General features: G+C 47.7%; 1 protein-coding gene across 1 annotated transcript in view; it reads left to right on the top strand.

Annotated features, from left to right (window-relative positions):
- The first annotated feature begins 2,796 nt into the window (after window positions 1–2,796).
- The window catches only part of ARHGAP36 (Rho GTPase activating protein 36), a 27,345-nt gene continuing 16,127 nt past the window's right edge, over window positions 2,797–14,014 (top strand). Inside the window, exon 1 of the mRNA XM_082717691.1 lies at window positions 2,797–2,971. Within this exon, the coding sequence (XP_082573817.1) occupies window positions 2,914–2,971 (58 nt within the window). The 5' untranslated portion in view covers window positions 2,797–2,913. The remainder of the gene's footprint in view (window positions 2,972–14,014) is intronic.

Here is a 14,014-nt window from a genome sequence, read left to right as displayed (position 1 = left end):
CATAGCTGGTTATGTGCCTCTGCACAGCAAAGGAGTCCTGCATTTTACTCACAGACCAACCTTCAGCTTTTTCTGGGTCACCAAAGCCAGCCCCAGTGCCCTGTACCAATAGTACAATCCCAGCCAAAAGGTACCAGTCACTCCCCTATCCTTCCTTTAGCAGAGACAAGGCTGCAGATTTTCTTTTATATAAGTTGTATTTTCTTTAACTCCAGAAATAATATATGTTTATTAAAGAAAGATTGGAAAATACTAAAATATGGAAATAATAAAACAGTTAAAAATTGTCCATAATTGCATTGCTTAAATACAATCAATATTAAGATTCTGGTGTGTCTCCTGTTAGCTTTTTTCCACCGATGTATAGGCTTATTATTTCTTTGTACTGTTTATGTAATATTGTACGCACATTTTGCATTTTGATTTTTTCATTTAAAATAATCAAAAGCGTATTTCCAGTTTATCATATAGGCTTTCAAATTATACACTTAAAAATAACTGCAGTCATTCACTGAGTGAACCGACATTATATACATAGCTCAATATCTTGCATACAAAGAATATTTGATAAATATTTGTCGAATGAATGGATGTATTCCCCTTTTATGTGACATTTAGTTAAGGGCAAAGATTCTCAAAGGAAACTGAGCACTAATTAATTAAGTGGCAGAGGAGGCGGGTCAGAGAAAAGGAGGGCAGGTGAGAATTGATAATTCAACTGTTAAGTACATTTTCTTAAGATTTCTGAACTTCATCTCTCTCTCTCTCTCTATTTTTTCCCCCAAAGAGTTGGCCTTGGTTTGTCTGAAGCTTGTTCACAACTATTAATATCCCCATTTTACAGATGAAGAAAAACAAACCTCAGAAAGTCTTCCTAAGTAATATTCCTGAGATTACATAGTACAAAGCAGAACCGGGCTTCCAGTCTAGGTCTGTGAACGTCCCTGGCTTTGTCCCTTTACCACATCACATCTCTTGCCGAAAAAGGCAACAAAGGATAGCTGTCATGGGTTTGTGGCTCTCCTAGAGCTATTCTGGAAGCAGAGAAACTTCATTTAATGAGGCCCATTGGATGGGACTGGGCAGGCTGCCTCCCCATGAGGGAGCCAAAAAAAAAAAAAAAAAAGTTCATTCAGCTGGGGAAAAAAAAAGAAACCCATTGAAGCCATGACAAAAGCTGGTGGTGGATAAGCTCATGGGAAGAGGTAAGGCCAAGATTTCAATATCCAAGGCCTGAAACTGGACATTTCTAGATGTCAGACTTGTTTGGCTTAGATGACTGGGTATTTGTACAACAGAAATTGGTAGAAGAGCAGGTCTGGTGAGTGTTTGTTGTCTTTGATTGCTTTTAGAAAACAGAGAAAATTGGAAATGATTTAAAAATTGGTGCAAAGGCATGGAAGTACCATGTTTCCCAGAAAGGCAGGAAAATGAGTGGAAGGAAGCCCTTTAAACTGACTAGAGCGCAGCTTTGCTAAGAGTTGCATAACAAAGTACAGGTTATTCTTCCCTGTTATGCACCCCTTCTGCTGCATTAATGCTAATATCAGTGATTAACAAAGCAAATGTAATAACTCCTCTGCCCAAAGGACCTGTGTTTGCAGTTTGCACTCCTCAGGCTGGCAATCAAGCTGTTGGAAGAGGATTTTTCATATTTCCTGCTACCTCCTCACTAGAATTTTGATGGACAGAGCCCCATTTCCCCAGTGGAGAAAAACAAGGCACAGAGTCACGTCCCTACAACTACCAATGGAGGACTGGGGGAGAAATTAATTTGGGCTTCATGGACTTAAGCAGCTCAGGGCTGGTCTACTACTACCAGATGCCCTAAACACTGAACCCCTTATGGTACTTGCCCCCATATGTATTTAAAATTTAAAAATACAAGGTCACAGAAGAAGTGTAATAAAATCCAACACAGTACCACCCCCCATTGAAATATCAAATATCAAATTATTTCTAAAAATAAATGTTGGTGCCCCTCCTATGCCAGTGCCCTGAGCAAAAAGTATAGGCGGCGGAATCTGTACGTCAGCGGCAACTGACCCCCCCATACTTATACATACTTGACAATGCATTCTTTATCCTCACTTGGAGATCAACCCCCTAAAAACGGAGGTTCTCAGGAAGCATAGCATCTCCCTCTTCCCTGAGGGAACCGCAGGGCAGGGGCAGTAAAAGTACTCTCAGCTTCGGGGCTCCATGGGGACAAAGCTCTTTTTCCCCTACCACATTCTTGGTTCTGTAGAATGGAACAGTGATTTAAAATCAATTTTGGAGCTACCAAGAGCTGAGGTGATGCCTCCCCTAAAACAGAAGGTTCCGATTCAGGGCTCCTGGGGCAGACACTGCTTCCCCCCTAGACTGGGTCTCCCGAGGGCAGAGATGATGTGTCCCCGCAAACATGGGAGTTTGTAGGGCTGGGATACAGCCTCCCCCTCAGATCTGAAGCTCCCTGGGACAGTTGCACCATCTCGCCGGCAAACTCCTTGGGGCAGGCTGGCTTTTATGCACCGGATCGAGGGCTCCTGGGGGCAGAGCTCTCCCCTCCCACTCAGATTCGGGGCTCACTGGGGCTGAGGTAGCGTCTCCCCTCAGACTCGGGGCTCCCTGGGGTAGGGGCAGGGTCCCGCCCTCAGAGTGAGCTCCCCCGGACAGGAGCTGCATCCTGGCCTCCCTCCGGGTGGGGGAAGGGGCTGTGGGATCCGCGGCCTCTGCTCCGGCGGGAGGGTGGGGGTGCTCCCCTGAGGCCCTGCCCCCTTCGTGACAAGCCCGAGGTGTCCGGTGACCAAGACACTCCGAGCTGGGTGCAGGGTGCGGCTCAGGGCGTGGTCACCGGGGGCTACTTAGGGCGGCCCTGTGCGGGGACGGCGCGGAAGCCAGCTGCAAGGCGGCCGGCACTCGGCGCGGGTCATGGCGTGGATCCTGGACTGCCTTTTCGCCTCGGCCTTTGAGCCCCGCCCCCGCCGTGGTGAGTGGGGCCCACGACTAGGGGGGCTGGGGTGCTCTGGCCCCGCGCGGCCGGCGCTGCAGCCCCGGCTGGGCGCCCCGGGGCTTGGCTCGCCGCCCCCTCGCCTCCCTTCCCCGCTGGCTTTTAGCTAATTGTTCCTGGCTCCAGGGACTGCCCCGTCGAGGCCCCGCATAAATCACCAGCTTTGCCGGGAACCGCGAGCAATCCCGCTAATGGCCCGGCGGGACTCTGGGCGAGCGCGGGGGCGGAGTCGCTGGCTCTGCCGTGCAGGGAGACTGCGGAGCCCTGGGGCCCCACGCGCCGTCCCGCAACCCAAGGACCCTAAAGCCCCGAGGGGGAACGTCCCTGGCAGGGCGGTCAGGGCCCAGGGACTCTGAAGATGGGAGTGGAGGGGGTGTCCTTTCGTCTGAAGCTTGTCCCTCGCATCCCAGTCTCAACTACAGAATATCACCGTTGGCCCCTTACCGTCGTCGAATTCAACCCCTTCATTTAAGAGATGGCGACACTGAATCCCAGAGACGGCAAAGGCCTGCCCAAGGTCATATAAGGAGTTGGCAGCAAATCTGGTTCTGCTGAAGCCCTGCCAACTGCCCACTGCCCCAAACAGCCCAGGGTCGAAGACCGGAGGTCTTTAGTCTGGGTATTTCCTTGGGTGTCCGAAATCAATGCTCGGTTCCCCTTTGCCTGGGGAATCGAGGCCATAGGTGTGCAAAGATCACAGCACGGATCAAAATGTGTGGGTGGCATGTCACCTCTTTCCTGGAACGGCTTCTATGAGGCACATTTTGGAAACCGATTGTTTTTATTTTTCCTTAAAGTTTTAGGAGACTGACTTTTTTCTTTTTGAGATTTCCCAGGACCCCCACCCACACTGTCCTTCACTCCCCCTTGGTAGGCCCCACCCCTTCCAGGCTGCCACCTGCCCCCACTGCCACCTGTTTTTCCATAGTCTCCACCTCCAAAATCTATATTGGTGAGAGTGCGTCATTGGTCACCAGCCATAGACCAAACCTGGGGCTGTCTCTTCTTTCCTCTGCCCCCTCACGGGCGGGGGAGGAGAGGCAGGGAGAGGGTGGGCCTCAGCTAACTTATTTCAGCAAAAATTTGCTTTTAGTTCTTGTCAGCCTCAGCACCCTGCTGAGAATCATCCCAGGAGTCTGACATACTGTTAAGGGACTACAGCATGCTTAGCAAATTCAAGTACAGTCTCTGGCAAGCCTGAGAAGGAAAGAAAATTTAACTTTTTGTTCTGTACGTTCTTTCAGGTTTATGTGATCCTGATAAATTGGAATAAAGGGGGGGAGGGAGTTTTATAAGTGCCTTTTAAGGCCATATGGCTCAGGCACCCGATACCAAAAGGAGTAAGGGGGACCCTTCCACCCCTACCTGGTCTACAAGATTGTGGTGTGACTCCAATGAGATCAAGGATAAGATGGTTCCTTTATGAATACCCTATTGGGAGGGGGTTAGTATCACACAAGGAAGCCCACTCCCACCTAACAACATTCTTGTCCATTAGAATTTGAAGGCTTTTTCTTAAACCAAACCCAAATCTATGTCCTTCTGGCCCTGGTGCTGACCTTCATGATCCTTCCAAGGGAACAGCGCCAGCCCTCCCTGTTCCGCCACCCCCACTCACCCCGGTTCTTATCCAGGCCAAACCTCCCTAGTTCCTTCATCTGTATAACATGTGACATGGCTGCAAGTCTCCTACCCGCATCTAGCTGCTCTTCTTTGAACACTCTCCAACTTGTGAATGCCTAGTGATCTGGCCAAAAGAGGACTTCCAGCTGTGCCCCTGTAAATAGAGTCCTGGACGGCTGACTTTCCCTCTTTTGGAAACGTACATTGCACTCATGGTACACAGATACGTAGCCATAAATTCACACATATATTCACATTTCCACACTTAACACATGCCCATATACAAATCACTAATGTGCAAACACACACGCTTCACATGCATAGCGTACTTTTCACACAGAGTACAATATGCCCACACCACACATGCACATTCTATACACAAATCCCATGGACATGCCACACAGTTCACACAAATAGTTTATTTTGAAAGTACTTTCGACTGAAGCTTCCTTAAAAAAAAAAAAAAGAAGAGGAAAACCCAAGTTCTTTTTAGAGTCTCCATTCTGTATTTAGTAGGTGTTTGTGTTTGAACCCAAGTGCAAGACTTTAGATTTGCTACTGAATTTCCAGTCTGGTAAGACCTGTGTCCCCACATATGCTGGTGGCACACCACTGCCTACCCCAGCTCTAGTACTCATCCAATAGCAGCCAATTATCTATGACGCGCTTCCAAGATGCTGGGCCCTAGGCTCAATCCTTTATGTGTATGATCTCGTTTAAGTCACACAACATCACTCTGCAATAAGTAATTAGTCTTTGAGTACAGTTTTTTTTTTTGACCAGGTAAGAACCCATTCATTGCATTCCCCCCTGACAAATGCCATGTAACACGAAGCTTAATTATTGATATTCCATAGGGTTATAATTGCCCAGGGTGCTCCCTTCAGATGCCTTCCAGAAATCCTCTGGCATCAGAGGTGGGGGAAAGTAGCTGGCCACCGACTGAAAAGAGTGGAGGAAGTATTCTAAATGTTTTTTAGACCACATATCCCTGCTTTCTGAGGAGACAGTTGGTATGTCAGAGTAATCTTTTGAGGTTGTCAGTGGACAATGGACAACCATACGAAGACATCTGGACAAGGCATCATTGAGATCTGGGAAGAATGGTGGCTTAGAAAGGTCTTCATTCCCAGGGAAAGGGACAGCAAAATTGATCCACTTGAACTTGTCTCTTCCAGTTTGCTTTTGGCATTGGATTTAGTCTCAGACAGTTGGGCTTCTGAAAAGCAGCCAAAACTCTTAAGCTGAAGGGACCTTGGGGCCCACTTTATATACAAATTTGATCCTTTCTTGGAGATGGGACCCAATCAATTTGCTATGACCAGGCCTGGTTGAGCTATAACAGGATAATTTTTCAGAGCTGGAGCAAGTTTGCCAGTGTGACACCCCCACTCCCCTGGTCATGCTATCTGACTAGCACCCCCATTCACCAGTAGCAGGACTTCCCAAAATTCCTTTGTAAATCATTTATTTGCACCTCAAAAGACATTTATCTGTAGGGGAAAAAAAATGTGCCACTCTTGAGCTTAGTTTCCTGGGTGAGCCCACACTTTACCCACCAGGAGGCTAATATACAGAATCTGTGTGATGAAAACTGGCTGAAAATAAAACTTGCAAAAAGTACCTCAGACTCCAGCAGAAGAGCTGACATTCATCGAGCTTAAATATCAAATGACAAAAAGCTTATTGGGCATTGATAGAGAAGGACACCAGGTCCCTGAGGGTGATTATGGCAATGTGAAAGCAACATTGTTCCTTTGTTCACACTTATCTACTAAGATGACCTAAACATCCTACACTAGCAGAATGGTTAAACAGACTGGATGACATACCACTTATCAGACTAGTCTACAGCCATAAAGATGGTGTTCATGAAGACTATGTAGCAATGTGGGAAACAGTATGATTACAATTGTGTCAAGTATGCATTTTTGAAAGACTGGAAGAAAATTCAGCAACAAGGTCAAGTAAGAGATTCTATGAAGTGGGGGTCAAAATAGTTATTTCTGTTTCTTAAAATCTTTATCAGGTTTGTTTTTACATCACTTTTGTAATTTAAAAAATGTTTTCAAAAGGTTATTACAGGGCCTATGATATGCAAATAGTCCAGATGACAACCTAGAATCCCACTATAAAGTGTTTAAGGGCTTTTTTCCTTCAAATTTTAGTTTAAATGTAATTTCTAGATCAGGTCAGCTAAATGTGGTCTCCCTAATGACCATGAAGTGTCCTCTAAAACTGGGTGGGAAGAAGCAGAGCTGGTTTGTGTCCCAGGCCTGTTTTTGTAATGTTGCTGCGAGCAAGTTATTTAGTCTCTCTTCAAATGATGTAATAATGCCTACATTTCCAGGTTATAAATAAGAGTAATCATATTCATATGGTAATATCAATTACACTAAATATCCTCTATGGTTCAGGTATCAAAGATGTGCTTTGTTCCTTCTCCAAATATTTACCATGGACCAGTCATTTTACATAAACGATCTCATTTAAAATTCATTACAACTCTATGAGGTAAGTATTATTACCAATATTTTAAAGACAAAAGCTCAAACACAAACCAAAAGAAGAAGAAGAAGAAGACGACGACGACGATGACAAAATCTCTGAGAAGTTAACTTGTTCACTGCCACACAGTGGCTGAGCAAGGATTCTGGCCCTGTTTGATGTGATTTCAAAGCTTGAGTGAGATTAAAAGAGAGAACATCTGCAGAGCTCCTAGCCCTGTGCTGATATACAACAGACAATTACTGGGTGGTCTGTAAGAGGTTGCTACTGTTCCCTTGCCCAGAGTCCAAATTCTGGTCTTCGATCTATTTGATTACTTATAGATTCCTTTCTGCAAAGAAGTGCACATTTCAGCTGGAAGATGCAGTGCAAATACCACCTGTGTCCTCATTGCCGGGGCTCTGAGTCACTAGGAAACGCTTTCTGTTTCCTCCTGACAGTATCATTTGTTCTCACATGTATCAGCAGAAGTAGGTAGATGGCATGTTTGATGAGCCTTGGCAGCTACTGTCAAGTCTCAGATACATCTCTTGGAAACCACACGACTTGCTCAGCATGGGGGCCCAATACCCAGCCACCAATAGGTCCCTGCACTCAGGGAAGCTTTGAAAGTGGCCAGGGACTATGCTAAACCCCTGGGTCGCCAGAGGTATGGTATGGCTGACCCTTCAGTGCTTCTGCTCCCTCTTCCCTCCTCCAAGTAGAGGTGGCAGGGCCTCCTCAGAAGCAGCTGTGAGTAAGCACTGGAGAAGTTTTTCTAAATTCCTAAATCCTCAGAGGGACTCAAGAAGAAATAATGTTGCATGCTGGAGTCTGGGGGTCAGTGAGTGGTAGCATGCACATGCACGATGAATAAGAGGGGTGGGGGAGGGGAGAAGGTGAAAGCATCTTCCAGAGACTGGGAACGCCTGGAGCCCAGTCTCTCAGAGCTTTGTCTGGCCTCGAATCTCAGTACTTCTCTGCTTATTATACTTCTCTGGCATTATATCAACCCCTCATCAACTTTTTAACCTTCCCCTACCACCTCCTGCTTAAAATGCAGCTTTAGCTTGTAGTGACTTGCTTTTGTCTCTAGAGGGAGGCAACAGCACCAGGGAGGAAAGGGCACAGATGGGGGTCTTCTCTCACTTTACCATTTTTGGCAAAGGGTAGATTTTACTTCCCTTTAACTGAGAACAGATAAACAACTAATTGGAACTTTATTTGTGTGCTGCAAAGTTTATCTCAGAAAAATACCCATCATCTCTCTCCTCATCACCCCATCTACCTCCCAACTTTGGTGGCTACTAGAGAAAAGGTGGCCTTTGAAATCCCTTTTAATTTCTAAGGTAGCGGTGAATAAACAGAACAGGAATGGGGGGGGGCAGTTTAACCAGGAAATAGTCACGCTGTCATTCCCTTGAGTACCATGGTACGTATTTAGGAGACAGGGTCAGGATTGGGTCTGCAGTGAGGGTTGGGGAGTTCAGGACATAACTGGGGGCGGTAGGTTGGGGTGGGGGAGTCTAGACATTGGGCAGGTAGTTTGAAACTTTCCTCCATGGAGTATTACCACTGAAACCTTGGTCTCATTAACACTGCCAGGAGAAACTGCAGAGTGAGAATTGGACTAAGGGTCCAGTTCTTCCCGGGCTGCATTAGGCTGATCAAAACATTGTCCTGAAAGAAGAGGGACTATTTCAAGAGTGTCAGACACATCAGTAATGAGGAAAATTGGCAGCTCAGTCAGGCAGCTTCAGTCTCTGAACAAAGTAGCTGAGACACTCAGGGCTATATAACGGGGGGGAGGGAGTGGTCGAGGGAGGGAATTAACCTCTTCTTGAATGTTTACTGTGCCTGTTAGGCATTTGGCTGGCACTGTCCACAGTCTACCCCTTTCAGTCATCCGAGCATTTCTAAGGCAGGTGATAGTATCTCCAATTTACAGATGAAAAAAACAGATTCAGAGAGATGAACTAGCTGTCCCAAGATCACACAGCAAGTAAGCAATGGAGCTGGGATATAAACTTAAAGCTTTCTCACTCCTAAGCTCCTCTGCTCCCATGGAAAAGGTGAAGATTCTCATAGGTAAAAGGCTTTACTCTCATGGGGAAACTAAGATCTCTCTCCTCAATAAAATTCACATTCGTGCCTTGCCCCTACAGGTTATTTTAGTATGAAAACAAGCAAATTTCTGTTTACCTTTGAGAGTAATGGGGGTTATTAGAGCATTTCTCCACCTTTACAATTCCCCATGTAATCCTCATGTTATGAACTCCAAAGAGAGAGAGATGTATAGTGGGAATTTTAAGCTCCAAGTAGTGTGTGTGTGTGTGTGTGTGTGTGTGTGTGTGTGTGTTGGGATGGGAGGCAGGAAGAGAACCTTAGAAGAGGGAGAGAGTCACAGGAGTGACTTTGAGGAAGTGCAGGTGAAGCCGGTATATTCAGAAGAGGTGTCAGACTGGCCCACAGTAGCAGGAAAGCCAAATGTCTGAGACTAGATGGTGGGAGACACCGAAGTTTCCCTCAACTCCTCATATGGGCGGTGAGTGACTTAGACTGGCCTCTCTATCATCCTCGCTTCCCTTTTTTTCAAAAGGAAACTTTCTGGCTACATATTAGTTTAGGCAATGTTTTTTGTTTTTTGTTTTTTTTTCTGCCTGCCCAGGATGAGGTGCTGACCCAGACCCAGCTTGGCAGAAGCTTTATAGGTGTTCCAGCTGCTTTCCCAGTGCACACCAGGCTCATTTGTGCCAGTCGAAAGGGCGCAATAATAACAGCAGCAATTTAATCGTGCTTCTCTCTTTCCCCCCTGAAAAGTGGTGAAGTGACTCACCACAGTTCAATTGTCCCTCTCTATCCACCCCCTGACCCCTTCGCAGCAGTCTAGGCTGGTTCCCCGGGGGCTGAGCTGGAAGCCGTGACTGGCCTGACACCCCCCCAATAAATGTGTTTCCCCAAATGCAATGTATTGTTTTAATTTGGATTTCTCCTATGAAGCTGCTTGGAAAGCATTAGACCAGCATGAACCCCATTAGGCAAGTACAGTGCTCCCCACCAAACATGAATAATACAAAATGGGGCCATTCAGGAATCTTTTCTCCCGGAGGGGGTTCTGCTTGTTTTTCTATGTGCAGCTTCATATGAAGATGCCTATCCTGTTTGAAATTCATTGCATACCAAGTTCTGGTGGTAATGCTGTAAAAACAGATCTGGGGGAGCTGTGAAATCGTTCCCTCACTCCATCCTGACCCCTCACCTTCTCCATACCCAATTCTCCTGATCTTATGGCTAGAAAATACTCATTCTCTGATCTTTCTTTCAGCACCAGCCTAAGGAGAGCTCCCAGAACTAGAACTGGTGAGATGCTTATGAGCCTAGAGTAATTAAAGATTTTGAGGTGTCAAAAAAGCAGGTAATTAGGTGGAGAAGGTATCAGCTGTCTGAGAGACAAAAAAAGTAATTATGCTGAACACTCTTGGTGCTGTCAGTAAACTCAAAAGAAAGATTTGTTAGGAAATGATACTGTTTGATAGAGATTTCAATGCCTAGCAAGAATCAGAAGGCTCTTGGTGAGGCTGCCTGGTATAGAAGAAAGGATTGGAGAACATAGCAAGCCTGTATTTAAATACCAGCTCCACCTTCATCTGGCTGTGTGATCTTGGGGAAGTTACTTAACTTCTCTGAGCTTGATGTGTGATGTGTAAAATAGCAATAATCATAGCTCCACGTACCCCACAGAGTCATTGGGAGGACTCAAGAAGGTAATGCATGTAAGAGCACTTAGCCTGATGCCTGGTGCACAGTAAGTGCTTAATAAATGGTAACAATATTATGATGATCACTACTATTATTCTTACTATATACCGGGCATTCTCTACAGGAGCTCAGAGTTTAAAAGGAGAGACCAATAGTTGCAGTACGATCATGTCATGAGAAATAAGAAGAGGTAACTGTGGTGGCTCAAAGGAGGGAGCCCTCAACTGGGAGGGAGGGGTACAGAAAAGCAGAGAAAGATTTGTGACTCTTAGGTTAAGTCTTACAAAAATTAAGTAGGAGCTTGTCAGGAGGCCCAGGGGGAAAGGGATAACAGGCAACTGGATTTGCCCACACAAAGCCAAGGAGGTGTGAAACAGCAAGGCCCTGAGCAAATAGTTGGGCTCAGCTAGCAAGGACTGGGATGTCCTGGTGGGGGAAGGGTTGTTGGGCAAGTGACCAAGAATCTCTCCAGTTTACTCCCACCAGCCCCTGCACCTCGCCCCTAGGTGGCCTACCTGGCCAGTCACGTGCAGCGCCCTCCTCTTCTTTCCTCTAAGCAGCCAGGTAAGCTCACACCCTGCCCCAGCGGGCCTGGAGGGCACCAGCCAGGGGCAGGCAGACCCAGACAGGACAGGTCAGGCCAGAGGACGACCCTGCCCCAGTCGCGTCCTCCTTCCTTGTCCCCCACCCCCAATTAAAAAAACAAAACAAAACAAAACAAAACAAAACACCAAGCACACAGTCACTTGGATTCTCTAGACAACCCTGTTCTCTCACACACCGTACTCACAGACTCAGGCTGCAACCCCACTCCAAAATACACATGGTCTCCAACCCTTCATCTGAACACATACACTAGCCACATGCGTCCCCACCACACACATGAACACATCACACCCAAAGACCCACACACCCTACGCCTTCATGCACATGAACCTTTGAACACACACCTTAAGTAAGCCCACATAAAGACATCTCGCTCATGAACTCACACGTTATACACTCCAACAAAGGCCCCCTGTAAACTCATATTGCATAGCACATCTAAGGGTAAACACCAAGCACACGTATGCACACGAGGTTCAACAGGCACACACATGCACACTACACACATATACACACTCACCACAGCACGGCCACAAACTCCGGCAGAAACCATACATCAAACACACCCACATCCAGATTGCACCTACATAGTCACACTATAATCAAGCACAAACGTACAATCTACAAGCGTGCACACACAAACACCGCACAAAACACACACTCCATGTCCTAGCGCAAACCAAATACACTCCACACCAAGCACTCGGGTTAAAACGTGCGCCGCGCACACACACCCCACAACCAGCCACATACCGAACGCACACACAGACGAACAGCACCAGCGCGCGCGCGCGCGCACACACACGCGTACATGCATACATACACACACACACACACAGCCGGCCCCTCCTTCCCGCCGGGCGGAAGAGTAGGGGGCGAGGAGGGGAGGAGGGGAAGGAAGGAGCGGGGAGCGATGGGCTGGCCAGGCAGTGCAGGCATAGACGCTTTTTTCCTTTGACCTGAGGTGTTGCCCCCTTAACACTCCCCTTAACGCGCCTGTTCCCCCGTCCCAAGCAAAGGGGTAGAGTTGGGTCCAGGCAGGATCTGGTCGCAACCCGGGAAAACTGGAAGGTCTGGGGAATCCGCCGGCGGGTGGAGAGCGTGAAGGCTTCGCAGGGACCCTGCTTCCGCGTATAAACGACCCCCCGGGTGGCTCCTCCTCCTGCACCATCCCCCAGACCCCTACACCGCATTGACCTTTGCCCCCCAAGGGGTGTTTTTAACTCCCCTCCCTGAAAGAGTGGACAACTGTTAGGGGTGGAGGGCTTTAATGGTTTGAAGAAGTAAGGAGTTGAGATCTGCAGAGAAGCTTCTTGCGAAACCTGTCCTAACCTAACTTGAAGACGTCTCTTAATGGAGAACTCACTATTTTGCAAAGCAACTAATTTTCTGCATAAAAATCACTGACCCCGCGCTGGACACATAGTAGGACACATAAATGTTCCTCCCTCCCGCTTCTGTCACCAAATCTGGTAGAGCTATCTGCAGCCCGCACCAGCCCGTTACAGCTCTTGGGCAACCGGTGAGTTTTTTTGTGTTTTGTTTTTTTGTTTTCTTAGTGCACAAGCCCTCCTGAGGACGGCGGCCAAGGCCAGGGAGCCACTGGCGGCAGGGGGCGGTAGAGTCGCCAAAGGTGCTTTGTACTCCTGGCAAGGTAGCCCCTGCAGGGAGCTCTGGGATACAGGCTACAGAGGTCACTCCAGAAGGCTCGCGGCCAGACGACCATTTGGCTCCCGTTGCTTGCTTTCCTCCTTTCGGTTGAGATGCGCAGCGGGTGGAGGAGAGGTGGAGGAAGAGGCTCTGCCCCCTGCCGCGCATTGTGTAAAGCGCGGTGCCCAGGCTTCCGAGACTCGTTAGAGTTCGAATCCCTACTCTGTGGGGTAGCTGACTAGCTTAGCAAGTCCCTCAATTAGATCGGCGGGGTGGTTGTGAAGTTGGAAGGAGGAAGCGCAAGCAAAGTGCTTATCCCGGATAAGATCTGGAAGATCTCCGTTCCTTGCCAGGCCCTCCTCCTCTCCCCAACCTTCATCAAAGATAAAGATTTGAAAGTTTGAGGCATCGAGAACTCAGAGGGAGGGATATGTGGCTCCCAGATGATGCCCCCAAGCCAGGCCAGAAAGCCAGACGACGGACAGTGGCATTCAATTATGTAAGCCACGGTCTGTGTTTAAGGGAAAAGCTTGCATCAGTGATTTTAGTGACGCCACTCGGGAGTCTTAAGACATTCCAGGTCACAGACCCAGTCCTTGGGGCAGCGGTGAGGCCCTTCTGCCCATCACCCCCACTCCTCACAGGTACTACCTATTTTATTTCTACCCCTGTTCTCCTCCCTTCCAAGTAGCTGTGTTACTCTTTTCAAAAAACTTGTGGTGAGCACTCATTGGATGCCAGGGACATCTCCTCCTACCTGGGTGCCTAGCACAGTGCGCGGCACAGCGCTGTGGCTGTATCCAGGCGGCAAAGACATGTCCTGGGTAAAATCTTTTGGAAACGCCGAGACCTGAGGGCACCAAAGGAGTTATCATAAGGAATCCAGAGAGAGGATTC

Source organism: Mustela nivalis (assembly GCF_964662115.1).
Source record: "Mustela nivalis genome assembly, chromosome: X".
Classification (NCBI taxonomy): Eukaryota; Metazoa; Chordata; class Mammalia; order Carnivora; family Mustelidae; genus Mustela; species Mustela nivalis.
The sequence above is the reverse complement of the archived record's forward strand: the minus strand, read 5'-3'. Positions and strand labels throughout refer to the sequence as shown.